A 27,902-nucleotide genomic window follows, 5' to 3' on the forward strand; every position below is an offset into this window, starting at 1 on the left:
ATCACAACCGCAGCCGTCCATCGCGCGCGCAGGGGACGCAGAGAAGCGCTCCGCAGAGGCGCGTGCGTGGGTCTCTCGGGCCCTCGTCCGCTTCGCTGAGCGGGCGATCAAAAGAGAGGGGTGGGTAAGGGATGGAGAGAAAGAGAGAGTAGGATCCGTCCAGAGTAGTAGTGAGCGAGCACAACCCAGAGTCGATCGCCGCGGCAGGGGCCCGCCCTCCCCACACGTAGACGCGGGACTATCAAACGGCTTCGTGCTGTCGTGCCTCGACGAGAAGCTGAGACGGGAAAAAAGTAGGTGCCGGCGTATTTGGTCATAACTCCAATATTACCCCATTTTTCGCCGACAGGGGAGGGGGAGGGGGCTGGTAGCCGCACTGTGGCCGGTGGGGGCGTATGCGCGTGCCCTTGGCGAAGCACCTGATACGCGCCACAGGCCGTGCTAACGGCTGAGTACGAAGAAAAGTGTGTAAACCTTCTGGAGAGGGTCCCAGGAGCACCAGTACGCCTCCGACGTGCTCCCGTCCGCCTCCTCCAGCACGTCCCGCGGCTGTGAGCGATTCGCCTTGGCAGGAAACTTTAACGCGATCGTGGCGTACCCCTCGCAAGCGAACAGCAAATACACGAAGTAGTCATCCGCCGGCTTCTCAACGTGCTGCTCGCGCGCCGACAGCCAGCGATGCAGCGGGCGTGTGCCCTCCTCGGCCTGCGTGAACATCACCTCAATCCAGACCTTAGTGCGATACGCCACCTCGTCGTGCTCCGTCCGGAACGAATACAGCGGGGTACCGAAACGGGCATTCGCAGCAGCAGCGGCCGCAGAGCTCAGCGCGCCAGCACCGCCTGCCGCGCCGTTGCCCGTCTGCCCGCCGCTCAGAGCCAGCAGCGCTTCCTCTTTACGCGCCCGCTCTTCCGCCTCAGTGTTCAGTCGCTCTTCTTCCTGCAGCCGAAGGTGACGCAGCTCCTTGTGCTGGCGCCGCTGTAGCTGTAGCGCGTGCGTCTTGCCGGCGATGTGCTTTAGAAAGTTGTTCTCCTCGGGGCAGTAGATGCCGCAGAGCGTGCAGGTCACCTGCCCCATGTGGTTCCGCTTGAAGTACGGATTCGCTCTAGCGACCTCGATAGGGTCGTAGATGTTGGTGACGCTGTTCGGGCCCGAGGTCATCCTCGCTGCCGATGAATTCTGCGAGTGTCGATGTAAGTGGTGTATGCGGATGCGGCGGGTGGTGAGCATGGGCATGCAAGAGGACAAGAGACAAGGTGAGCCGGAAGACGGGGAGACGCCGCATAGAGGTGGGAGGGGGGACGGTCATGAATAAGGCATGCGCACCCGTCGTCACGCGGCGGAGCAACGCAGCATGCAAGGAGGGAGGAAGCTCATCACGAGCGAATCTATATAGAACTCTTTTTTTCAGCAGCGCTCTCAACCGAAGCACACGCGCTTCCTGCCACAGACACACGCACACACGTAACGACGGATGTGAGGATAGAGGTGTTCGCCTATCTCACGACAACAGCGAGGCCGAACTCGACCGAGGTGAACTGTGGGCGGTTTTCACAGGACGCCACACTGGGAAAGGAGACCCCTTCCCCCAAGAAGACTGTGCAGAGAAGCTGATCAGGGATTGCGCCGTGCACCGAGCACGAAGCATCCGCGGATGCGGGCAGTTCAAGGCATGTCGGCTGCACAGGACGAAGCGGTGCTGTGCGTGTGCGTGTGCGTGCGCTTCGCCCACTGGGACGCTTTTCCGCGCTCGTGAGCGCGCAAGAGCGAAGCCAAGCAAGTGACGGCAAGGCCAGCGGGGAGAATCAACGTAGAGGAAGAGAATAACGGGGTGGGCAACGTCAACATCCACACAGACAACTGCGCAGAGACCAACGCACGATCATGCCCCTCCTCTTCTCTATCGGTATCGCCGCCGACTGAGAGACGAATGCCTTGGCATACCCGCTAACGCGAAGCGCGCAGCACTCCGAGAGGCCGAGGCCTGGAACAGCACGGCGAGCGTTAGAAAATACAGCTCGTGACGAGGGGAGGCGCCACATCACACGTGACAGCCCCTCTTATAGAAAGACCTCCAGCACATTCTGGACGGCACCGCGGCACACGGGGCAGGCGAATACCTCCTCTCTACAGTGACTCTGCAGCCGCTGCACGCACAACCCACAAAGTCCGCCGTGCCCGCACGGCTGCAGCAGCACGCGGGATGGATGCAGCGGCTGGGCGCAGTAGAGGCAGTACCCGGAGCTGCTTCTCTGAGCGGCACCGCTGACATCGCCACTCGCCCCGCTCAGGCTCAGCTGGGTCTGTGTCATCGGTGACGCGAAGAAGCCATCCAGTGTCGACGTCACCACCGGCGCACCGCGGGGCGCGCCGGCAATGCGATCGAGGGAGCCCGAAGACGGCTGCTCCTGCCTCGCCGGCGGCGAACCGGCGCTCCTGCCCATGTAGCTCATCGCAAAAGACTCCAGTACGCCTCTTAGGGCACGCTGCAGCTCCACAAGAATGTCGTACACCGATCCGCTGGCGTTCCACGAATCTTGCGAGAGACGGAGGACCTCTGCGAACACCTCTCCCGTCTCCCTGTCCTTGATGATGCCGGCGAAGCACTGCGCAGTGAGGGATGAGGGCGCGGACGAGAATGGGGGTGCCCCAGCAGCACCGGCGGTGGCGGACGTCGCGCCGTCGAGCAGGGTCGTCAAAGGGCTGGCAGCCGCATCGACGAGGTAAATGCGCGGCGGCTGGGCGTAGACGCAAGCCTCGCCGTCCTTCGCAGCATCGCCCTCGCCCGCGGCGCCACCGATACGGGTCGGGGAGAACTGAATAAGCACGCGCACCTGCAGCTCCACCACCGCCTCTACCGCCACCTGCTGCGTCACCCCAGCCTTGCCTCCAGCGACGGGAGCGGCGCTTTCCGGCGAGAAAGTCGTCGCAGCGGCAGAGGCAGCGTTGGCGACGGCAGGTTGCGGGCTCTGTCCAACGGTAGTGGCGTAAGGCCGTTCCTGTGGCATCGCGAGCACCGCCGCCTTGTGCTCGCTGAAGATGGGCACGTAGGCGACGATGCGGTGCTTCGACGGAACGTACCGTGCGAGTCCGTCACCAAATCGCGACAGATCACGGAGAAGAGCGGCACAGCGGATGTGGGCTGCAGAGCGCTTGGGCAGCGCGTTCTTCATGAACGCCGGTGCGTTGTGAGAATGGTGGTGGTGGTAGACGTCAGCGCTGCCACTGCTGCCCAGCTGGCTGACGTTGGGTCGTGCGGGGAAGGCGTAGCTGCTTGTCGGCAGAATGAGCGGCGGCACCGCCTCGAAGTTACGCACGACCACGTTGCGGACGTACGCGGTCAGCGTTTGGTATTTGTCATCCCCCGGTGCCGGGATGATGGCGCCGCTGATCGGGTCGATGTACTCGGCCCGGCGACTAATAGCGAAGCCGTTGAGGTTCTGTATGTTGATGCACGCACGGTAGCGGCAGTACACGTATGCCTTCGCCGTCGTGTGGGGTGCAGGCGATGTCCCCTGCGACGCGCGTGCGCCTGCAGGCCCCATGAACGGAAATGGCCTGTCAGGGTTGCTGAGAGCGGCATCGACAGCGCCGCTGCCCCCGGCCGGACCGCCGCTCGTCGGGTTCTCGGACGAGTCTGTTGCTGAGGTAGGTGCGTAGACGGAAATAATCACAGGGGTGTAGTACACGGTGCCGCGGTAGGTGTAGGGCAGGATGCCTCGAATCTCGTAGTGGTCGCTGCACTGAATGTACTTGAAGCCGTCACCATAGGCGAAGCGAAATCCCTGCAGGTCCGGGTTGGCCAGGATGCGAGAGCTGGAGATGTCGTATTCTTTGCGCGGCCGCACGGGCGTCGGCAGCGTTGAAAAAGCGGCGGAGTCGGATGGGGCACGCATGGGTGGTACACTGATGCTGCCTGGCGCGCTGCCGGCGCTTGCCTCGTTGGGGTTGCGACTGTACGGTGGCGGTCGCGCTTCGCCGACCACTGAAGAGGCAGATCTGCCATCTAAGGGGGTGAAGGGCGCTGTGGCACTGTTGCTGCTGTCGCCGCGCTGCATAGCCTGTGTGGACAACGAAAGCGGGCCGGTGCCGTCAGTGGGCCGCTCGCGGCCCGATTCGCCTGGGCTGAGCGCCGCAGCCGCTCCACCGTTGCTGATTTTGCTCCACGCCTCGTCATCGTCGCTGTCCGAAACCGTCACCTTCTGGAATCGCCCACTCCCGCCTCCAAGGATGGCGGCAGCAGAGTCGTGCAGCCCACCCGGCGGTGTCTGTTGCAGCGGCATGGGACGCTCCGCCGCTCGCTCTCGGCTCTGCACTGAGGTTGCCGTGGCGGCAGCAGCTGCCAAAATACTGGCGCACTCAGTTTGCCCGTGGCGCTCTGCCATCTGCACCGGCCGCTCACCGAACGCGTTGGTGCAGTCCACGGGTGTGCGCAGCACCTCGACCAGGTAGCGCAGAATGCCGACCGCGCCGGTCGAGGCAGCAAGGTGGAGGGCTGTGTTGCAGGTGCCGCCGTTCGGGGCCAGCACATCCGCCTTGTACTCCTCGCACAGCATCCGAACCGTGCTGAGATAGCAGGACCACCCTGCTTGGAGAGACGCCAAGTCGGTGCGGTCGCTGTTTGAGATACAAGTGTAGAGCAGCGTCATGTTGGAGTCTTTTGATGGCACATTCACCCGCTCTGGGTGCTCGCGCAGCCACTGCCGTAGTTCCTCCGTTTTGCCTTCTGCCGCCCAGCGGAACTCCATCTTGCGCTAGACGTGAGTAAGCGAGAAGACGGAGGAGAAGGAGGAGGAGGGCTGTATGGCTGGCTGGGCTCGACGAAGCCGACGACAGTGAGCACAAAAAAAAACGGCTGGCGGCAGGACTCCCTGTGGCCTTCGGTCAGTAAGCGCAAGAAAAGCGGTGCAGATGGACAGCAACGGCCACCGCCGTTGGTGGCGATCACCTCCCTCTCGCCTCGGCGAACACGCGATCGCGCGGCACGCAGCGTACAAGGGACACAGCCACAGCCACACACACACACACACACGCACGCACTGCAAGCACACCAGGCCGTTACGGAACGGAAAACTGGCCGTGCGTGGAAGTTGTGGGAAAGAGAGAAGGGTGCGGTACGCCCATACAGCCCGTGGGACGAACAACGACCACCGGCGAAGAGGCAGATACCAGAAAAAGACGCGCAAATACGTCGAGATGGAGGCGGCGTCGATGACGGCGAGGGCGCACGCACGGCAGCGCCAATGATGTGTGAGAGGAAGAGAGGAAGAGGTGGTGGTGGTGGTGGGAATGGGGGCGTTGCAGAGAACACTGTGGCTAGCTACGGCTGCTGCTCGACGTCGTTGGTGGCACAGAGCTTTTCAAGGAAGGTGAGGGGGGAGGGGAGGGTGCGCGCGCGCGGGGAAGGCACCACCGCGTTCCGCGGTGTTGTGTTCAGGCGTACCCGACGTGTGTATGCACAGCAGAAAGACAAACAGAGGACGAGAGAGCAAGAGATGAATGGGGCGGTGTGTGCCGCATACATGTGTGCACATCCAGCACACAAGCTGGCCGTGCACGTGTGCGTGCGTGTGCTGGATGCGCACAGAGACACCGTCGCACCGGAGATGAGCGTCTGATGCGCCTTCGACTGGCGCGAGCACCCGTCAGCGCGAGCCTCGCTTGCCTCACAACTGAATGCTCCTGCGCACGTTCGAGTGTCTGTCTGCGCGCGTGTGTGTGTGTATGTGTGTGAGCTGCACAAGTTGCGCTGCCAACGTCATCATGACAGCGGCAGCGCCCCCCTCCCTTGCGCCCGGCCATCGCCACCCCTATCCTATTGCGTGGGGCGCGACTGATGCCTTCCATTGATGGTTCGTTGTGTGCACCCGCGCCCACTGCCCAAACACATACCGAAGCACACACGCTTCCACAGAGTCCAGTGGCACACTCAACAAGCGCAGCGCTTCACACCTGCAGCACGTATGTACATGCGAATACGTCCGTGCCACGCGAGGATAACAGGTGAGGTCCACGTGGCGTCGCCATCAGGACAGGAGAGCTCAGCTCGTGCCCCACAGTTGACTCCATCCTCGTTGGGTGGTGCCCCACAGTGAGCTGGCTGCCGCCGCCGCCGAGCTCGAATCCGCCGGGACGGCGACCTCACCTACCCCGATCATGTCCGCTGCACCAACGCCGCCAAGCAGCAAGGCCGCCGAAGCGTCGTGGCCACCGTTGGCGGAGCGAAGAAGGGAGTTTATGCCAACGCCACCGCTGGCCCCCGCCGAAGCAGCAGCCACTGCAGACGAGGGACCGCCAAAACGATACGGCCCAGTGGGCGGCACGCCAACGGACGAAGACGAGGAAGGCGCATACGGATTCAACTCCGACGCCGTCGGAAGTAGAAGTGAGTAAGTCTGCGGGACGACGGCTGCAGCACGCGCAGAAGCCGCGGACGGCGTGCCACCGGCCCCTATAGAGGCGGAAGCCAGCGCCGCGCTCGACGACGCCGCAATCGGCAGCAGTGCCAGACGGTTCACCCGCTCACGTGGAAGGAGAAGCTTCTCAGTCAAGAAGGGCGCGGCAGCCATCGCGCCGGCGGCACTAAACGGTCGTGTCGCTGCGGCAGCAGCCACCGAGGTAGCGCAGAACGCTCCCTCGTTGTGTGTGTCGCCCGCATCGCCATCGTGGGGCTCCTCGCTGTGCGCTACCCACAGGAGTGCACTCGCCGAGATAAACTGACGATACGCGGCGAGAATAAGCGGGACCCCGCTGCGCCACCGAACCGGATCGCACGTGCCCTCGAGATGGCGCACGACGCGCCGCAACGGTCCTTCCGCCACGCAAGCAGTGGCGTCAACGCCAACGCCGCTACCACCTGTATCGGGCGTGAAGAGCGCCTTGACTGGGGAGTCTCTTTCGGTCGCGAAAAGCCCGGCGCTGCTGCCGCCGCCGCCTCCGCTCACGCTCCCCGCACACCACACGGAAGAAGCGAAAAGCACATCCATGTACCACTGCAAGCGCAGGTCATCCGCCTGGTTCTGCGTGGCGGCAGCGGTAGCGGGCGCAGCGTTCCCCGGTGGCAGCGCACTGGTACGTGCCGCAACTCCGCTGTCACCGCTCTCACCTACCACGTCGACGAGGGGGCACAGCTCGAATTCGTAGAGCTCCGCCGATGTCGCGGCAAGGCGCTCCAGCGCACGCTGCTGCACCTTCCCTGTCACCAACACATGCAAGCGGCATCCCCTGTCGTCGCTAAAGCCCACCGACGCTGCTGCTGAGGCGGCGCCACTCTGCAATTGCTCGGATATAGAAGCGGCGCCATACGTAGCTTCAGTGCGAGATGGAAACGACATGAAGGGCACCGGCGAGTCGCTATACACGCTTGGCGCACCGTACAGCGCCTGGTGGAGGTAACGTAGGGCCACCTGGGTCAGCGTCATGACGGCAGGAGTAGGCTGCGCCGGATAGGCGACCCCGTGACTTCCGCTGGCATTGTTGTCATCTGGCGCAGTGGGGCCCGCCATCGGCGCGCGAACCCACGCAGCCGAGTCCATCAAGTGCGTCACGCGACGCAGTGCTGCACCGGCACGATTGGCCGCTGCCGAGTGTCTCGGCTCCTCGGTTCCGCTCTCACGCAGCCGCAGCACGGCGTTGTATGCTTGCTGAAGGGCCGCACGATAAAACTGGGTTAGCATGTCTTGCCACGGCGCCTGAGCCCGTTCGTAGAGATCCGCTGCGTCGGTGCAAAGTTGCCGCGCCCCCGTCGCCTCGCTTGGCGGAGCCGCCGTCTGCAGTCGCTGCAGCACCTCCCAGTACACGCGCACGAGGAGCGAGAGCTCGTAGCTGTGCACCACTGTCGCATGAGCCCCGTTGGGGGGTACGCCTGGATCGGCATTGCGCAGCTGCACCGCTACACGATGAAGAGCATCCTTTAGCCAGCCCACGATGCGCGTGGGCAGCAGCAGCAGCGGCGGCGTTGACGGCGGTGATCCTGCACTGTTCTTACAAGCCGATGCCTGCACCGAGGCAGTCTGCGCCTGCACCGCCTCTACGAGGGTCAGCAGACACCGATGCAGCAGCTCCGCAGCGTGGCCGTTCATGTCAAGAGCGCCGGGTCGGGTACCCCTTGTCGTGTCGTGCTCATCAATACAGCGCACTGCCCAGTCAGGAAACAGCTTGTCGCGCATGCCGCTTAAGATCTTTGCGAGCTGCGCCTGCTGCGAGGCGCTCAGTCCAGCGTCGACTGCTGCGGCGCCCCAAGTATGCTGCTGCTGCTGCTGCTGCTCCGTCCTCTTCGCGTTCGCCGCATCGGGCAACACTGACAGAGGCAGCTGCGCCGCCTGGTATGCTGCGCGGCCCCACTCCAGCCCTTCTTCGCGAAAAATACCTTCGCCTGAGGTCGTGTAGAACGACCTGTGTGCGCTGCCAGCGGCTCCCGCTGCTGTTCGTGGCCGGAAACGGTCCCAGCAGATGCCAGTCATCGCGGACGACAGGCTTCCCCTCTCGTCACGGCGTCCAGTGAGTCCACTGATCGGCGCTGAGGTGGTGGCCCCATCAAACCCATGAACGGCCCCGTGCCTCGTCTCCGTACCACTTGATATTTCAGCGCCTTCAAGCGAAAGTGCCCCACCGGCGTCACTCACCGAATCCACGGTCGACAGCACGTGCAGGCGAAGTACGGAGAAGAGCGCAGACCATGTGCACTCTAGCGCTGATGCGCGGGTGGGGCCGAGAGAGGTGCCGCCGTCTCTGCCGATGCTGCTCACGCGATGTCCAAGCTTGGTTTGGCTGTCTTCCACACTGCTCTGTAGCATGCGGTATGCAGAGGCTGCGAGACCCTGTGAAATGCAGGCCTCCACGAAGCTTACAGACTCCAAGGCAACGGTCACGCACCTCTGCAGCGCCGCGCGCATGGTCGTCTGCTCCACCAGCTCCCACCACCGCGCCTCATTGACGGTCGTCCATGTCTGCCCTAGGCCGGAGAAGCTAGATGGCATCCGGGAGCCCTGCGTACCAGGCAGCGAAAACTGCTGCGTGCCGTTCGGCAGCAGTCGTTCCAGAGCGTCGCGCACCGCTTGCATCGCAGGCCTGGTGTCCGGGTTTCTCTGACCTTCACTGTACACTGCCAGAGCCACCGGATCGCGCGCAAGCAGCACCACCAGTGACGACACGAGAGGCGCGAGCAGCTGATGGCACACAAGCCGCAGCGGCGGAACCAAATCTGTCGCTCCGGAGGTGGCGGACGTGTTTTCCGTTACGACGACATCTGCGCGAACGGAAAGCGAGCGCTCGCCCAAAGCCATCGATGATGCGCCGCTCGCCTGCAACTCGTCAACCGTGTTCACGCTCGCCCGGAGTAGCTCAACATACGCACGTCGTCGAGCCAACGCTCGTGACTGCGACGGCGCCACCTCGGGAGCCACCTTTGCCGACGCGACGCTATCAGGGTCGCCCATCGGCGTCATCGGCGTGCCGTTTCTGCCGATAGGCAGTGGCAGGACGTCGGTGCCCCCCACCATGAGGGAGCCATGTGGAGTGTCGGGACCGTCCCCAGGCACGCCGCTGGCAGCGGCGCTCCCGCAGACCTTGCGCAAGCGCCACTGCAGCAGCTCATCCAGCGACCGCGCACCAGAAGCCAAGGCAGGGGTGGGGAATGTCGGCCGTTCGTCCTCGCAGCGCCCGAGAGCGGCAACGCTGGTGCCGTGGCCAGTGGCCCTGAGCTGCTCCTCGGACGCAGCCGCAGCCGCCAGGCAGATGCGCTGCAGCAAGTATAGAGCGGCCGTTTCCTTATCAAGCACCGCTGGCGTTGAGGCCACCTCGGCCAAGGCGGCCTGCACCAGATCGACGTAGTCGGCAAAGGCTCGAAGCAGATAGGCGAGGCCGGAGAAACACCGCAAGGCCCAAGCCGTGTTTGACGTTCCGTTGACTGTCGCCACAGATGCCGCTGTCGACGCCTTGGGGCCGTTGGCCGTAGCTGCCGCCAACCCCAACGCCGATAAGTGCGTGGCGTTAGCAAAGACGCGCGTCTCGGGCGAAGCTGCCGAGTGCGATGACGGCGGTGCATCGCCCTCGGGCTTCGCGCGGTTCGATGTGCGGCCCGCCGCCGCGTCCGTCCTCTGGTTTACTACGCTTCCGTTGAGGAACACAGAGGGCGGCTGCGGAGAAGCATCCGCCGTCGTTACTGCCGGCTGCGCGCCGGAACTCGGGAGCGCAGCCGGCAGTAACGACGGAGCCACAGCAGCCCACCGCGCCGCGCTCAGTTGACTCTCGCGCAGCAGCAACACCGCCAAAAACGCCAGCAGCATCCGGCACGGATCAGCGGCACCGGGAAGCGCCTCATCGCCAGCCGTGCGACCGGCAGGCGCGGAGGCGACCGACGCCGCTCCGTCCACGACCGCCGAAACGACGGCCCTCACGTCCTGCGTGGCCAGCTGGAACAACGCATCCACAGCGCTATCCAGTGACGCCATTGTCGGGGGCGCTGTCGCAGACTCCGTGCCTGGTATCCCCGACGGACACACACGCTTCGCCGGCAGTTCTGCACCTGGCGCACACGCCACGAGGGCTTTCACGAGAGTAGGTGAGTCGCCGAGAGCCCGCAGAGCGACGTGACATTGCGCAAAGACCGCCCACACACACATCAGGTGGCGCTTTTCTGCAGCTCGCACGGCCCTCGCCTCCGACAAGGGCTCCCCCAGGTCAGCCCCGGATGGAACCTTCGACACCTGCTCGGCAAGCGACGCGTAGTCGTCAGCCGCACGGCGCAGACGCTGCAACATCAACTTAACCAGTCGCGCCTCGAGGGCCGTTGCTCGTCGCTGAATGCCGGTGGCCCACGACGGAGGCCGCTTAGCGGAGCGCAGCGTGCTATCCACGCTTACGCCGGCGAGCGCCGCCGACGATGCGGTGGCGGCGTCGCTGACGCACTGTGAAAACTGTGCGCCGACGTTGCCGCCTGCGTAGACGCGAAGGGACGCTTGCACGCTGTGCAGCCGACGCGCAAGACGGGCAAGGGGTTGATCTCGCTCCAGGGCGCGCAGATGGGCCTCGCGTTTTTCTCCGCTTGCGGCGGAGAGCGCGGCGGCATCACTCGCCGCGTGGTGTGAAGGACCTGGGGAGTGACCGTCCTGCTGCTCATCATGTTGGTCCGCCGGACGCAGCAAAGACGCAAGCACACTGGAGTCGGCGAGGAGGCTCGACAGCTCGGCATCAGCCGCCGCTGCGCCCCTCGCCATCGAGGCCGTTGCAGACGCCAGCGTCATATAATCGAGGTGCAACGCCTGCAGTTCGTCGGCCAAGCGCATTCGCTGCGCCGCGGGAGCGGCTGGGCCCGTCTCTTCGCCCACTACCGCAGCATCGCGGTGGGCGTACTTTGTGCTCGTGTGCGTTGGTGCCGCGTGTGGCAACGGCAATTCGACGGTTGGCAGCGCCAGTGCAGCGTTGAGCTCCGTCTTCCTCCCCCTATGCGCGTCACGATCCGCTTCCGCCGCGGTGGTCGCGCTCGCGCCGCGATGGCCTTCACTCATCGTCCCGCCGTTGGTGACGGCATACCCCTTCGTCGCCGACAGGCGCGGCGGTTTATCGCTCGAGGCGGTATTGTTGTTGTCGGCGGTGGTCGTGAGTGTAGCCGCTGCCGCACGCCGCTGTCGCCGAAGGCGCGCGGCAAACCATGAGGGGGGTAGAAGCGGCTCAGTGTTCATCTCAGCGTTGCCGCGGCCGTCTACGTCACGTGTCGCACTAACCCGTTCCATCGCCTCTTCAATGGTCAGGATGTCTGCGCAGTCCCGCTCCATTCCCACCACGCCATCGCAGGCGCCGAGAAGATCTCGATACGAGTTGCCGATAACCGCGCGAAGGTCGTGCTGGTTGTCCTCGATGCACCGCGTAACAGTAGAAAGATAGTTCAGTGTCTCTCCCACGTCATTCTGACAGAGGATCCGCCGCACCTCCTGCGCAGCCTCCTCCATGGCCATCGTGCCGCTTTCCTCTCTCTGTTTCTTCGCTGCGCTTGGCGTTGGCCGGGGTCGATCTACACGAGTGATGGAATCTGAGTTCTAATGGGCTGTCTGTTGGTGTGCCTGTATGCCGTGGTGGGGACGGTGCGAGGGGCGCTTCGGGGCCCGGCAGGATCCTCCACCACCGCTAACACTCTCCCTGGAGCAAGTGCACGTCGCAGAGAGCAGCAGCAACAACAACAACGGCAACGCAGAAGAATATGGAATCGGTTCAGTCGTCAAGCTCCGCCCGCGACGATGAGCAAAGGAATATCGAGAAAGTAATCCGCTTCCGCCTTCGCTAGTCACTGTCCACTCGACACGTCTGCACGTGTGCCGGCTCGCCTTCGCGCCGCCTCTCCTCACGTCAGCTGCACGAGCACGGCGTTTGTGCGGCACGGCGTGGTGGTGAGCGCTGGTGTGTGTGTGTGTGCTGGAGCTGCTGACGGGCCAAGACAGATTTCGCAAGTAAAAACAAAAGGCGTACACGCGCATACGTAGATATGGCAGGAAGCTCACACCGAGTGCACACGGGTGTGTCGTGTGCGACGGGAAGGGGGAGGGGCGCAGACGGAGAGAGCGAGGGTACACTGTATACACACATATGTTTGCGTGTGTGTGTGTGCGCGCGTGACGGCATTGAAATCAGAATCAATGTAAAGAAATAGGGAAGATTCAAGGGGCGCGGTCATGTCTGGCGTCTCTGCATACCACCAGGCGAGAACGGCAGCAGCAGGCGCTCAGCCGATCGTGCATCGCCTGCACCTGTGCCCCGCCATCCTGTGCGCACGACGCGTGTGGAGGCCGAGGAGGGACCGGCATTCGAGGCAAGCAAGGCTACGAAACACCCGCAGATAAACCGTGGCAACGATCGATGAAGGCCCAGCCGCCGCCGTGCAGCCGCCATCCGCGCGGAGCTGAACAGATGCACGGTGAGGAGGGCACGCAGAACGGCGAAGAGGCATCGGCTCGCTTACACATCCTGCTACCATGTCCCACGCCGCCTTGACCATTGCTCGCCCGTTTCTATTTTGATCTACTTGTTCGTCTTCCTCTTAATCATTCATGGCCACCGCACCGAAGACCACACAAGCCGGTGTCGGCACCACCACGACATACCTCGCACAGCACACGCGCACGTCGAAACAAGAAAAGGGAAGATGGCGCAAGAGAACAAGGCGTACCTACGCGCACACGCATGTGCAATATAACCACATATACACACACTTGTATATATATATATATATCAAGTCGAGCGACGGACGTGCGGCAGTGCCTATGTGCACGTATTCGGGCGCGTCCAGACACCGGTGCGCATGAGGCGTGTACCCGTGCACGCCGGCACGCCTGCCTGTGAGCCCGGGGAGGCGGAGATGGTGAGAGGTGCAGGTGCGTCGAATGAAGAAGAGCCGGCCAAGCAAAGGTAGGCGCATGCACACAGACATATAGATAGATGTACATATATAGATACACATATATGCATGATGGTGCACAGAACACACAGGGATATACGTCCAGAAACAGTAAGCGCAATAAGGGTGTGTGTGGGGGGAAGGGGGGGGGGCGAGCGGGGAGGCCCCCCCCTCCCCACAAGGGAAGAGAAAGTGTGGAAGAAGAAAGAGCCCCGCGCCCATGCAGCCTCTCGTCCCTCTCCCCGGAGACGCTCAGCACGGCGCGTGGCACACAATGAGAAACCCAAGACGAACGGAGGAAAAAAAAGTACGGCAGAGAGAACAGAGATGAAGCAAGCGTCTCGGTACCCCAAAACGTGGTCGTGCTCCGCACGCGAGCCGCGCAATGAAGAGGCGCATGCACAGCCCACAGCGCACCTACCTCTGGTGCGCGACGGCCATGTCCAGGAAACCGGGCCCCACCAACACCGCCTGGCGCCGTCCAAGCCCACCGCAACACGTCACCGCATACAGCGCAGGCTCGCCCCCGCATCGCGCCCCACGCCACCGCAACGCAGCGAAGGCAGACAAGTAGCCGGCGCATCCGTGCGCTCCTTCTTTCGACCGCCGGCACGAGTCGTAGCGAGCCGGTGCAAGCGGCATCATGGCCGCAAGCCTCGCCGGCGCAGCGCCGGCCCCCAGACACCTGCCCCCCCCACACACACCAAGAGTCCGCCACCACCACCCCGAGAGCCTGCCACCACACACGCACGGCCCGGTGGCCCGCGTCATGACGGGAGCTCCAGGGCGACACGCGCAACAAAAAGAGGAGGGAGAGACGACGCATGAAAAACGCGCACGAGAATGGGCGATGAAAGGAGGGGGGACACTGGAACGGGACGTGTCACAAGCGACTCGAAGAGGACGAAAAGACACACGGCCGCACACCGTGCGCGTTGCCACGCTCTCCCCCCTCCTCCTCTCATCGCCCATGCTCGTGCGCGTTTTTCATGCGTCGTTTAGGCGCGTTGGTTGGCTTGGTATGATGCCCCTTGTTTTTGCTCGGCGGTTCATTGAGAACGGCGATATGCCGCAAAACCGATTACCGACCCGCCGCCGTCGACAGGAGCGTCGGCGCCCAGGAGGGGGTGGGGTGTGTGTGTGGAGGGTGGAATGGTTTGGTCGGTTGGGGGAGGGGGAAGGGGAGGCACGCAAGGAAGGTCAATGAGACGCAAATCACCAAAAGGAAAACAAGCAAACCTCGGTGTGTGTGTGTGTGGGGGGGGGGGGCAGAGTGGTCAGTCGCACATGACGGACGGAACAGCCCCCCTCCCCTCCCCCGGGAAGCCTTCCATGGCAGAGAGAGAGAGGGGGGGAAGTGCGAAGAGAGGCTACAGCCGGTGGTGAACGGGTGTGGGGTGGTGTTGGCCTGTACGTAGCTCTTCCTCCTCCAACACACACACCGACATGCACCACACACGCACGTGCGCACACACCGACATGCATGCCTGACATCCGATACCCGTTGGTGCGGTCATCGTCCCCAATCTCTCTCCCTACCTCTCACGCAAATATCTACGGAAGCAGGAGCACAGTCGGCTGGAAAGCGCGAAGGCGCATGAGGGGCTGGGTGGGAGCGATGGCCGCACCAAGGGGAGAGGGCAACTCAAAACAAGGAAGCGGGAGAAAGAACGCGTACTCGGAACGGTGGCACACACACACACAGCCCTCCATCCCTCCCCCCAAGACACCGGAGATGCGAACGCAGTCCAAGCAAAAGTGTTCGTTCTTTTTCTTGTGTGTGTGTGTCTTGTCCGGGAGGAAGGGAAGTGGGAACGGACAGCCCGCAAGGCATGCGCCCTCATCCTCACAGCGTATCAAGGCCACACACGGCGGCTGCAGCACCCTGACGAGGTGCATCGAGGAAGGAAGTCGGAGCGTCACGCACATACGAAAGCAAAAATAAAAAATAAAATGAAAAATGAGAGTGGCAATGGGGAGAAGGTGTTTGTAGGTGTGTGTGGGTATATGCAGTGGCTCGAGCCCAGTTAGGGGCGCTGCCTACACTGTCGGGTGAGGAGGGGCAGCACCGCCAACGCCAACAAGAACACCGGAAAAAAAAACGAAAAAGGTAGCAGAACTCTGAGCAAGACACACACAAGAGCCTCACGCGCGGTCAAGAGACGCGGATGGAGGAGGAGGAGAACAGTACCCGAGAAGCACGCTTCGTCTCGTCTTATTGCTGTTTGGTTGTGTTCGTCGAAGGCGGGCGGGGCGGGGAGGGATGAGGAGTTACACACCAACGGCAAGGCAAGGCAGGGGGGGGGCATCACGGAGACCGTAAGACACGCAACACGGAAAGAAATGCACGCAGCGGCAGCATTGAAGGAGAACAAAAAAAAAATCGTGCTGTGCGTCGAGAACCGCGAAAAAAGGGTCAAAAGACGAAAACAAGAGGGAATGCTTACGTCATACCAATGGACAGTGTGCGTGCGCGCATGCGTGCATGCGCGCTGTGTTCGTATTTGCGTTGAGAAGCCTGATGCACTACAAGGCACAAGAAGGTGAGAAGGGAGTGGGGGTGTGGGGTTTGGGGGTGGGGGGCGGGCGGATGGGCGCGCCATACCTTGAGATTAAAAACGAAAGATAATAAAAAAAATAGCGAGAGGTGCGTGATAGAATGGGGAAGTCAAATGGAGTAAGAGAGCGTGCGCGCGCTGCAGACAACACCTCATGGGGTGCAGACAAAAAAAAAGAGGACAGGCAACGTATCTGCACAATTGTGCGCCCTGCGAGACAAACGAAGGCGAGAGAACATAAAAAGACGTATCGCTGCACTGATGTGCACGCCGAGCTGAAGGGCATAGAGGGAGACGAAATAGAGGAAGAACGCGCAGGAATGAGAATGCACACATACCCGAAAGAAGGGCCGAGAGCGAAGAAGAGCTTCGCTTTCTTCGCCTCCGCCAACCCGATCACTTTCTCTCTTTCCACATTATCCGGTTGGTGCCTCCCTGCAGATATGTATGCGTCCGCGGTGACCTCGACGGCGGCCAGCTGCACGAGAAAAAAATAAACTCGCCGCTTGCCCTCTTGTGTTGGTCTCCTCGGATATGTTCTCCCCCTCGAGAGTCTTCCTTCAAAATGCGCTGCGGTCGTCGTATTTGCTGGTTTTCCCTTGCATGTGTTTGTGATTATGTGTGCAGGGAGGAGGAGGACGAGGTGGAGGAAGGAGCGGTGTGTGCGACGCACCGTTGCTACGCATACCCGCACAGATGGGAACCCAGGGCAGCGAAGCGCGGGCACGAAAAAAAGGGCTCAATGAACAAGCACATGAAAACATCAAAAGAAAAGAAAAAAAAAAACAGAAACGAACGCTTGAGAAAGAAAGAAGAGATTTGGGGGGGGGAAGGGAGGGAGAAGGACATTACATGTGCGTCGGATACGTTTCTCTGGTGGTGGCAGTGGTCGTGATTTCGGGTGTGACCCCCTTGCGCCTGCACACCGGAAACACGACAATGTGCGCACGCACCTCATCCTGAGTGGCTACCGCGTGCGCGCGCGTCCTTCCACCCCTCTTCCTCTCCCCTCGAATCTCTTCCTTTACCCAGCGCGTGCGTCTTCTCTTTCTTTTTTATCGGTTTCGCTTCAATCCCAAAAAAAAAAAAACGAATGGAAAAAAAAATGGTGTGCGTGTGTGCACCTTCTCCCTGTCAACAACAATCAGAAACTGATAAGGAGGAGAAGAGACAACACACACACACACGCACGAGGAAGTACACACGAAAAGAAAAGGAAGGAAGAGGAGTAGGGGGAGGGGCACCACCTGCTGCTGGCAATCACGTTGCTCGGAGCCGCGAAGTAAAGAAAGAAAGGGCACAAGTGTATGCGTTACATAGAATCATCTTTTAAATTTGTTGAAAACATCAAAACGAAAAACGTGAAGGAACGTGTGGAGAGAACCGGGAGGAAGGCTGCCAGTGTGTGGATAAGACACACACACACGCACACACACGCATCGGCACACAGGGAAAATTAAGGAAAGAGAGAGGGAGAGACAAGACCGCACAGAAAAAACACACGAAAAAAAAAAGAACGGCAGCGTAGAAGACGAGAAAAATAAAACACTACAATGAAAGGGGGAAAGGAAGGTAGTTAAGCCACCACACGGAGGGGTAACACACACACGCACACTACGAAAACAAGAGAGTTGGGAGGGAGGAGGGGGGGGGGCAAAAATGCAGAAGAGCACATTGCATATGAGCAAGACACAAGAACAGCGAGAAAAAAAAAATAATAAGATAAAAAAGGATGCACAGTACGAAAACGAGAACCACATCAACATGTTATGATTATGAGCCTATCCAACGTTTCCAATGCAGCGCACCTCGCGCCCGCCTCCCTTCCTTCGCGTGTCACGTGTGCTTGTCTGTGTAAAAAGGGACCGCGAGGGTGTCACCTCGCCATGCCAAGTCGGATTCGAGACGATGGGCAAAGTCGGCGCGGCCTTCGCCCCCCCCCCCGAGCGGAACACCCTCTCCACTGCCCGTGTTCCACATCGCTAAAGTGGCTGCCGTTATCGTGCTGCCATCCCTCCCACTCACTGCTGCGCTGAGCGGGCCGCGCCGCTGTGCGAGAAGACCGGTACGGCTCACCAGGTCAACGAAACTACCATCCCAGAGGAGCAACGCCGGCACCACAGAAGGAGGGATGGAGAGAGGTTCAGCCGTCGACCTCACAGCAACGTGTGGGCCAACAGAGACATTGGCGACCCGTCGAGCACGAGATGGACGGCGGCGAAGGGGGTAGAGGGGTATGCGCCGTGAACGCCGTGAGCGAAGGCTCATGGAGACGAACTCGTGTCGACCGGCAGGTATGCTCGCTTATTCTGACGGTGAAAAGGAGGAGAGAAGTCAGTCGGTGCGAGCGTCTGTGTCCGGTCCGTAGCACCGCAGCCCCCCCCCCAACCTCCCTGTGGATAGGTCCGCTGCGCGAGGAGAAGCAGCTTATGTGCGCCACACAACGGCGAAGGTGCGTCACTGGTGTAGGTGTCTGTACACACGCCTAGAGGGACCGAAAAGAACACATCCAAGAAGCAAGCTGTCGATACCATCAATACGGTGGCAAGCCTTTACCTCAGAGCATCCCTTCCGCCCGCACGCTCTTATCCCCAAATTCGCCGAAGGACCGCACGCACACGCGCACGAGCACGTTATGTATAAACACAACGCCGAAGCGGCGCATGGAGCAGCCGCTGACGACGTCACTTTCCGCACATCCGAAAGCACAAGCACACACATACGTACAGCTGCGAGGAGGAGGAGGAGGTAGTCGCAACCGTGAACGGCAGATGCGCGATTTCAAAGTCAACCGAAAGAAACAGAAAACACAGAGAAGGAATGACACACGCACACATGCACAGGCACTTCGCGCATGCGGGGCGCCAGCACGCACATAAAATGAAAAAAAAAACAAGAGCAAGATTTTCGTACGGTTCATCCATGAAGACCCTCACACAACAAGAGCAGCGGCAGTCCAGCGAGCACGGAGATAAAAGGCAGAGGGGCGAGGCGTGCACTGGGGCGCAGCAGGGGGGGGGGGCGGCGGCGGCAGGAGATGCCCCACGCGCCCTCACCAAAACGCCGCAAAGCCGCTTCATCTCTGTCCCTCACTTCTGCGGTAGAGAGCGGTAACCATCGTCGACAGATGTGGTGCGATCCACCCAGTACTCGTACCTGTTGTGATACACCGGCACCCCATCCGCCTTCGCCATGTCGTACGCAGGCGTCCGCTTCAGCGCGTGCACCCACCTCACCTCTGGCAAGGTGTCCCAGCCCACCACCTCGGGCCCCGTGGAACGCCGCTTCTCCGCCACCCACTCCGCCGCCTGTGCCACAGCGTCCTTCTCAGCACGGCTCTTTCGTTTCGACCCTGCCAGCGTGGCACCCAGTTCCTTCTGGAAGAAGTGGTGCAAGTAATAATAATCAGCGGGGGTGCAGCGATGCGCCACGACCGTCGACCACGTCACGTCGTGCATCTTCCCGCGGTGCAAGTCGTGGAACCGAGCAAAACCTTCCTTCACATACCACACGCGATTGTTAGGGCAGATCTCGCGAGCGCGGCGGAGCGAGCCTCGAACCAGCAGTCCCATGAGGATGTCCTCCTGATGAAATCGGGCTGCGTGGTACACCTTCGACAAGCTCGCATCGAACTCCATCATCGCCATCTTCGCAATGTCGACCTGACCGTCCTCACCCCTCGGCTCCAACACGACCTGAGCAAGAAGCCTGTGCACCATGAACGTCATGCCGGCGTTAAACTGCGCGTTCTTGAAGACTCGCATGCTGCCCCAGTACGCGCACTCCGTCGCGTTCACGTCCACCGCGTACGCGCTGTCCTTCACCCCATCGGCAGCCGGCGGCGGCACACGTTTTTGTGCGCCGCTCACTACGTACCGCACATCGCTCAGGAACTGCGGCACCTTCATGTAACTGTCGTCATCGCCCTTGATGATGAAAGGCACATCCTTGAAGGCGTGGTAAGCGTACTCCAGCCACAGGATCAGCTTCTGGCTCATTCCCACCTCCACGGGAAGGCCCCACTTGATCGTGTCGCCAAGCGTCTTGTTCGTGGTCGGCCGGCGGTCCGTCATCATGTCGATCCACACAACGTTGCGGTGCGTCAGCGCCTCCTGCCACAGCGCAGACGACGCGTGGCAGACGTACTCCGCCGGCGACGTGAACGCGGGTGTCACGGGGAGCGACAGGGCGCCGCTCAGGTACGACAGCGCAGACGTCTCCGCGCCGACAGTCACGCGGCGGCTGACCACCTCCGCACACGGTGTGTCCTCGACGGCAGCGATGTTCCAGTCGCGGCGGAGCTCCATCCGGCGCTGCACAATGCCCTCGTCGGCCAAGTCGTCAATGCCCTCGGCCTGCGCAGTCGCCGCCAGAAGCGCCTCGGTGGCAGCCTTGTACTCCGCCGTCGTCGGCAGCAGCGCACTCAGGCGCCCTCGCCTCGGCTCGGCAGCTGACGTGCCGTTGCGCGCGGATGCTGAAGAGCTCTCTGATGCATTCGGGGCCACCTTGGGCTCCACCGCGGCGAAGACGTACAGCGCCAGCAGCGCGGCATCGAAGTGGTTCTCCGTGCGCGCCACCTCCTGGTACGTCAGCCACGTCCTGCGCTGTGCCTCACGCAGCGCAGCACGCGCCGGCTGATCCGTCGACGGGATGCCCATCACGGCAAGATACGGTGTCCGCGGCTGCGCAGCCCCCTCGTCAGCGCCGCCCGCGGTCGGAAACCCTTCACCGTACACGTGCCGCAGCCACTCCCACTGCGGCAGCTCCGTGCGCACATTCACGTCGTCCGTCACGCTCGTCATCGCCAGCAGCATCGGCCCGACGCGGCCCAGCGGTGCAGACGACGTCGCGTACACGGCGTGCTGTGGCTGCAACTCCACGCCCTCCACAGCGCTGTCGTGCGTCTGTCGGTCGGTGCAGTCTGCGCAGTCCTTCTCCACCACGTGCAGTGTCCACGAGGGCAGAAAGCCCGCGCCGATGCGCAGCGGGCTGCAGAGCATCGATCCGATGCGGCAAGTTTGCTGAGCGGTAATGTTGAGCCGGCTCACGGCGCCCTCGTGCTGCACCAGCACCGACCACGGGCCGTGCTCCGGGTCTTTCATATTCAACAGGTAGCCAAGCGGATCCCTCATGCGATCCACAAACGCGTCGTCCGAAAACTGCGTTGCGATCAGTGCATAGAGCATAATGAGGAGGACGAGCACCGAGACAGCGCGAGGGATGGCGCGACAAGCTCCACCGCTGAGCTGCTTCGAGAACTGCCGTCGGAGCGTCAGACTCGCGGATCGGAAGCGGCCCGTGCGCGGGGGGCTGGTGAGGACACACGTGCTGAGCTCGTGCGATACGGAATCGCTGAGGCTGATGGCGCTGACGGTGTCCGGAAGGTGAGAGGAGTAAGTGAAGGCGTCGTGCCCCATGGAGCTAGCGCTGTTCTCGAACCCTTCCATCCCCAGCGACGGCACGTTGATCACATCGCCAGCCGCGCATACACGAGAGGTACTCGCGCGGCGCTTCAGCAAAATCGGCGACGTCAGATGAGACATGGTTGTGCGAGGCGTCCCCCCCTCTGCTGTTCTTGATGGCGGGGTACTGTTTTATGTTCGTTGGTTCGGCAAAGGGGTCGACCGGAGAGCACGATAGTGCCAGCGAGGAAGAGCAAAAAAGGAGTAAGAGGGGGGGTGTTGGGTGTTGGGCGTTGGGTAGCGTGAGAAGGCCGTCGAGCAGGATCACGCTGCTGTGGCGCCAGCGAAACAGTCAGCGATTTTAAAGAAAAGAAGGGGGTGGTGTGTGTGTGTGTGTGTGAGCAGGGAGGGAGGGAGGAAGGGAGGGAGGGAGGAAGGGAGGGAGGAAGGGAGGGAGGAAGGGAGGGGGGTTGGCACTGGAAAGGCGGAACACGCACACACTGAGCGAGGGAGATAGATGTATACTAAGAATCACGCACAACAGACACGCGCACAACAAGTAGAGGAGCGCGGAACGTGTTCCGAGGGGAAAGACGACTGGTAACACTGATAATGATAGGGGGGCTGAGAACGGTCGATCGCAGTGGAAGGCCAACGTGTTAGTCAACACCAACGGAACAAGGAGGAAGGGGGAGTGTGGCGCGGTGGCTCTCCGGCACGACAGAGTCGGACAACACGACAAGTAATGAAAAGCGTGCAACCTCGCGCGAGAAAGAAGGACAGTGAGCGAGTGGATGCACACACACACACTCAGCGAGAGAGAGAGACCAAGAAAATAAATCAAATCACTGAGTCGGCGAAGTGAAAAGATGCGGGCACGACAACACCCACGCACGCGATCGCCCAAACACTACGGGGTGAGCGACGGCGCCAACGCAAAGACGGGCAACGTGCACTGAGCCTTACCCAGAGAAACGTCAAGCGCACAGTCCGCTCGACACGTACGACGAGAAGGGAGGGGGAGAGGGGCTTGTAAGGGTTTCCGCGTTCGGTTCACGTCAATATCGAAAAAAAAAAAGAAAACGAAAACAGGCGAAGTTTGAAAAGGACACGACAAACACCAAAAAAAAAAAATAGAAATAGAAATGAATGCGGGGAGACCCAAAACGACACACACATGCGCACACGACGACGACGACGACAACTAAAAGAAGGGCGGAGAGCGCGTGGTTTTCTCTTCCCTGAACACGCAACACGCGTCGATCTTGCTGTGATGTTCTGTGTTTTTCGGCAACCTCGCTGTTGTTGCTGTCCTCCGTCCCCCCACTGTGATGGAGCTTAGGCGGCAACGCAAGACGGCGGCGAAGAGAGACAGAGACAGAGATAATGATATAGATATATGCGTCGATGTGTAGCTACAAGGGCGAGAGAGAGGTGGTGGTGAAGCGAGCTGATACACGCAAGAGAAAACAACGGATCGGTTTAGACGACGTAACCAAAACACAAACGGAGCACTAGGAATACATGCACGAGCGCATGCAGAGAAATGAGGGGAGAAGGAGGAGAGGGGGGAGAGGTGGGGGGGGAGTGAGAGGTGAGGGGGAGGGGGAGGGGGAGGGGGGAGGTTATCACTTGCACATATATACATGCATACACATGCACACACCTACATAAACATATGCTGTCCACCGGCCTTTTCCTTTTTGGAGGGGGTGGGTTATGCCGTCACGTGCTCTTCGTATCACACACACACACACGCTGTGGCGGTTGCCTGCGTGTGGAGGTCTGTTTTCTGTGTGTGTGTGTGTGTGTGTGTGTGTGTGTGTGTGTGTGTGTGCTCGAGCGCGATGATGCTAATGGGTGGCACGCCAAAGACGACAGAGTGATGCGGAAGACGTGGAGGGGAGAGGGGTTCGGGTCGGTGGGAAGAAGCACACGCAGACCAGCACTCCACAGAAGGCACCGCGGAATCGCGTTAGCGAGGGTGTTCGTGAGAGAAGAGGAGGCGGAAGACGGAAACAGAAACGAGAAATAGAGATCACTCAACGGGAAAAAAAGAAAACGGAACGGGCAAGAGAAGAGATGGCGATGATGATGATGATGGGGGGGGGGGCCTTCAATCAACAAAAAAAAGATAGAGAAGAGGAGGAATAGGGTAGGAAGTAATGGGAGCGAAGATGAAACAGGAGAGGGAGATGAAGGAAGAGAGGGAGGGAAAGGCACAAAAACTAGAAAGCTACACTGCAATGGGAAGCGAAAACGAAAACTGTAAATCGTGATGATGATCGATGCTGATGATCCAGTGGGATCCACTCACGACGTGTCGCGGTGAAGTCCCCGACGAATTTGTGAATACGAAAACGTGAAATACGAAACAAAGTCAAAGGAGTACGTCACTTTTTTTATGGGGGAGGAATGGGGGATGTGAAGTCGTGCTGAGCAGCGAGATGTGAGGAAAGGGAGGGGGCACGAGGACGTGCCGCGAATGAGGAGAAGCAAGCGTCGCAAGCCGCACAAAAACGGAAAAGAGTGCACTGGAGAGGAGCCGTTCGCGATGATGCTGGCACTTAGTTGTAGATATATGTATGTATGTATGTATATGTGGTCTCGCTCGCTTCACGTTATCACGAATCACCGATGTGCACCCTTCGCGGCAATGTGCAGAACACCAACAGAGGGGCCTGAAGAAAGACACCGTGTGGCTGCTCTTGATGCTCCTCGCCGCTGCGCGCCGATGCGGTGGTGACGGCCCTTTTTCCTTCGGGAGTTTTTTTTTCTTTTTTTCGTTTATGTCGTTTCTGTATTTCGCGTTTTTCGTTCTTGCAGCCTCCACGTCTCGTTCTCTCGTTCTCTCTCTCTCTGTTCTCTCCGTCCTCGTCGCGTGCGTTGGTGTGCGCGTGTGTGAGGGGGGAGGGGGTGCACCAGCGACGTACGTGAGCCTTCGCGAAACAAGGGGGAAGGGGGCGCGATACTGCACGACCGACCCACCAACGCGGCAAATCCTTCGTTCTGTGTTCTTGGTCCTTGATGATAGGAACGCGTGCGTGCTTGGGCGCGCGTGTGGGTGGGACGGTGGTAGTGGTGTTGGTGGTGGTGATGTGCTCGCGTTGGCAGCGTATTCTTATTGCGCGTAAGGGTCACTGCGAAGAGGTGGGAAAAAGATAAAAGAAAATGGGAGATCAAGAGAAGGAGGGGCGCTGGGGTGGGTGGGGGGCGTTGGCAATGCAGTGATGAAGAGTTCGTTATTACTATGCGTGAAGGATGATGATGACGATGGGCGCACAGGTGAGGTGCGCCGAAAGGGGAGTCGTAAAAAGAAACGGGGGAAGGGGAGGGAAGGAGCAGTCAGCCAACGAGACGGGCAGAGACGGGGTGGGGCGAGCCCAAGGCGAGAGAGGAAGTCGATGCCGACGGTCGCACGCACATGTGCGCCTGACGTTCGCCCGGCATGGCACAACTGCCGAGCGCTCGGACGCACTCCCAGAGCAGCAACGACGACGGAAACGCTGCCGAGCCCGCGGACGGAGGAGCCGCGAAGGGGCGGCGCACACTCCCCCACGCACAGAAACGGGTGGGGAGAGCGAGAGAGGGACGTATACAAGCAGCCGAGTTTTTCGCGTGTTTTTGTTTTTGCACGCTTCTCATGCGTTTGTGTCACAGTCGACGGCAATCTGTGCTACCGCCATCAGAAACCACCACATCCGGCTATCGTTTCGACCCCAGCCCTCCTCCCTTATTATCGGTGAGGCGCAGAACCACCTGCATGGCGCTCCCACAGAGGGGCGCCAAGAGAGCGGTGGCGAAAACGAAATAGACGTCCGGCTGCACCGCTGACCCGCATCACGGAGCGTAAGCCGCAACCTCTTCATCAGTGCGGCGCCGCTGCGCACACCAGCAGAGGTCGGGGAGGCAACTTCTCAGACAGCACCAGGCGCGCACGGCCCCCGGTTGACGAGACCCATAAACGACGGATAGACAAATGAAAAAAAAAGGTGATGCACCCCACATGGATGTTCCTGAGGCCATGCATCACCGCCTCATGACGGAGGGCGTCACGTATATTAACGGAGCACAACCGCCAGCACACCCTCGGAAGAACCAAGAGAGAAGGAAAGGAAGGGGCGAGGTGCATCCGCACCACCACCGTCCACGAACTAGCAGACCACAAATCACAACTCACTCCTCACCTTCTCAAGATCGAACCCACATACACACGGGCATGCACGCACATCTATATATATATACACAGAAACGACAACGCACAAACACCACGCAGAGAGTGTGTGACAGATCTACAAAACGAGTACTGGAGAAATCCCGTACACTTATGGCACGGACACGACGCCGTGCTCGATACCAAGCCGCTTGTGCGAGCATTTTATGTACTTGTTGTGATACACCGGCACCCCATCCGCCTTCGCCATGTCGTACGCAGGCGTCCGCTTCAGCGCGTGCACCCACCTCACCTCTGGCAAGGTGTCCCAGCCCACCACCTCGGGCCCCGTGGAACGCCGCTTCTCCGCCACCCACTCCGCCGCCTGCGCCACAGCGTCCTTCTCAGCACGGCTCTTTCGTTTCGACCCTGCCAGCGTGGCACCCAGTTCCTTCTGGAAGAAGTGGTGCAAGTAATAATAATCAGCGGGGGTGCAGCGATGCGCCACGACCGTCGACCACGTCACGTTGTGCACCTTCCCGCGGTGCAAGTCGTGGAACCGAGCAAAACCTTCCTTCACATACCACACACGATGGTTAGGGCATACCGCCTCCGCTCGCTTTATGTCAGCGCGCAGCAGCCTTCCTAAGAGGATGTCCTCCGCGGTTAACCACCTCGAGCGATACACGTCCGACAGCGCTACGTCGAAATCGGCCATGGACAGCAACACCACATCCGGCTGCGATCCATTCAAACGAGGCTCCAGCACGACCTGAGCAAGAAGCCTGTGCACCATGAACGTCATGCCGGCGTTGAAAGGAACCCGTTCCACACTACGCCTGCTGCCCCAGTACGCGCACTCCGTCGCGTTCACGTCCACCGCGTACGCGCTGTCCTTCACCCCATCGGCAGCCGGCGGCGGCACACGTTTTCGTGCGCCGCTCACTACGTACCGCACATCGCTCAGGAACTGCGGCACCTTCATGTAACTGTCGTCATCGCCCTTGATGATGAAAGGCACATCCTTGAAGGCGTGGTACGCGTACTCCAGCCACAGGATCAGCTTCTGGCTCATTCCCACCTCCACGGGAAGGCCCCAGTTACCTATGTCGCCAAGCGTCTTGTTCGTGGTCGGCCGGCGGTCCGTCATCATGTCGATCCACACAACGTTGCGGTGCGTCAGCGCCTCCTGCCACAGCGCAGACGACGCGTGGCAGACGTACTCCGCCGGCGACGTGAACGCGGGTGTCACGGGGAGCGACAGGGCTCGGCTGAGATATGTCAGCGCAGGCGTTGCGGCTCCCTCCTCCGCGTGCGACACTCGGATAACTCGATCGCAGGGTGAGCTCACAACATCTTCGAGCTGCCAGCTACTGCGGAGGGCCACTCGGCGGCGCTCGACGCCCTCAACGAGGCCGCCAGCAATCGCGCTGCCTGCCGCAAGGGCCTGCGAGGCCGCGCTGTACTCTGTGAAGCTTGGCAGGAGCGCACTCCTATTATGGCAGAGTTTCGCGGAGTCGTTGACGTGCGCGACCCCTCTCATGGGCTCGGCCGCCGTCGCCTCTCCATTCATCGGCGTATCAAGAGACGCCCCTGGCTCCACCGCGGCGAAGACGTACAGCGCCAGCAGCGCGGCATCGAAGTGGTTCTCCGTGCGCGCCACCTCCTGGTACGTCAGCCACGTCCTGCGCTGTGCCTCACGCAGCGCAGCACGCGCCGGCTGATCCGTCGACGGGATGCCCATCACGGCAAGATACGGTGTCCGCGGCTGCGCAGCCCCCTCGCCAGCGCCGCCCGCGGTCGGAAACCCTTCACCGTACACGTGCCGCAGCCACTCCCACTGCGGCAGCTCCGTGCGCACATTCACGTCGTCCGTCACGCTCGTCATCGCCAGCAGCATCGGCCCGACGCGGCCCAGCGGTGCAGACGACGTCGCGTACACGGCGTGCTGTGGCTGCAACTCCACGCCCTCCACAGCGCTGTCGTGCGTCTGTCGGTCGGTGCAGTCTGCGCAGTCCTTCTCCACCACGTGCAGTGTCCACGAGGGCAGCATGTGCGGAGAGAGAAGCAGCGACTCGTTGCATGCACCGACGCTCACGGCTGGGCCACTACCGCACCGCGCACGCCGCTCCTCCTCCAATATCCTCGTGTTCAGACGCCCCACGGCGCCCTCGTGCTGCACCAGCACGGCCCACGGATGGGAAAGCGGTCCCAGACGGCGCACCAGTTGTGCCTCCGACGGTTGGTGCGAGCGCTTGAGCCATCTCAACAGCCACCACGTCACGAGCAAACAGCTGATATAGAGAGCCACACCCACGAACAGGCACACGGGTCGCTTCCGCAGCCCGGCGCGACGCCGCCACAAGCGTGTAGCGCCCAGCTTCATGCACCCACAAAGTCGC

The 27,902-nt window shown here is 61.1% G+C and overlaps 5 protein-coding genes across 5 annotated transcripts; all 5 read right to left on the reverse strand.

The window, feature by feature from the left end:
- Positions 1 to 441: 441 nt before the first annotated feature.
- On the reverse strand, positions 442 to 1,161 carry LINJ_02_0110 (conserved hypothetical protein; the record flags this gene model as incomplete). The annotated part of the gene is made up of 1 exon (XM_001462671.1): positions 442 to 1,161. One exon carries the CDS (start codon positions 1,159 to 1,161, stop codon positions 442 to 444), a length of 720 nt encoding a protein of 239 aa, XP_001462708.1.
- Positions 1,162 to 2,060: 899 nt separating this feature from the next.
- LINJ_02_0120 (conserved hypothetical protein) lies at positions 2,061 to 3,896 on the reverse strand (the record flags this gene model as incomplete). The annotated part of the gene is made up of 1 exon (XM_001462672.1): positions 2,061 to 3,896. One exon carries the CDS (start codon positions 3,894 to 3,896, stop codon positions 2,061 to 2,063), a length of 1,836 nt encoding a protein of 611 aa, XP_001462709.1.
- Positions 3,897 to 6,041: 2,145 nt separating this feature from the next.
- Positions 6,042 to 11,954, reverse strand: LINJ_02_0130 (conserved hypothetical protein; the record flags this gene model as incomplete). The annotated part of the gene is made up of 1 exon (XM_001462673.1): positions 6,042 to 11,954. One exon carries the CDS (start codon positions 11,952 to 11,954, stop codon positions 6,042 to 6,044), a length of 5,913 nt encoding a protein of 1,970 aa, XP_001462710.1.
- A 7,080-nt stretch (positions 11,955 to 19,034) lies between these two features.
- On the reverse strand, positions 19,035 to 21,488 carry SCGR6 (phosphoglycan beta 1,3 galactosyltransferase; the record flags this gene model as incomplete). Its single annotated transcript, XM_001462674.1, has 1 exon — positions 19,035 to 21,488. One exon carries the CDS (start codon positions 21,486 to 21,488, stop codon positions 19,035 to 19,037), a length of 2,454 nt encoding a protein of 817 aa, XP_001462711.1.
- A 4,184-nt stretch (positions 21,489 to 25,672) lies between these two features.
- SCGR5 (phosphoglycan beta 1,3 galactosyltransferase) lies at positions 25,673 to 27,886 on the reverse strand (the record flags this gene model as incomplete). Its single annotated transcript, XM_001462675.1, has 1 exon — positions 25,673 to 27,886. The coding sequence occupies one exon, from the start codon at positions 27,884 to 27,886 to the stop codon at positions 25,673 to 25,675; it is 2,214 nt and encodes a 737-aa protein (XP_001462712.1).
- Positions 27,887 to 27,902: the final 16 nt, after the last annotated feature.

The sequence above is a fragment of the Leishmania infantum genome, chromosome 2, assembly GCF_000002875.2.
Source record: "Leishmania infantum JPCM5 genome chromosome 2".
NCBI lineage: Eukaryota > Euglenozoa > Kinetoplastea > Trypanosomatida > Trypanosomatidae > Leishmania > Leishmania infantum.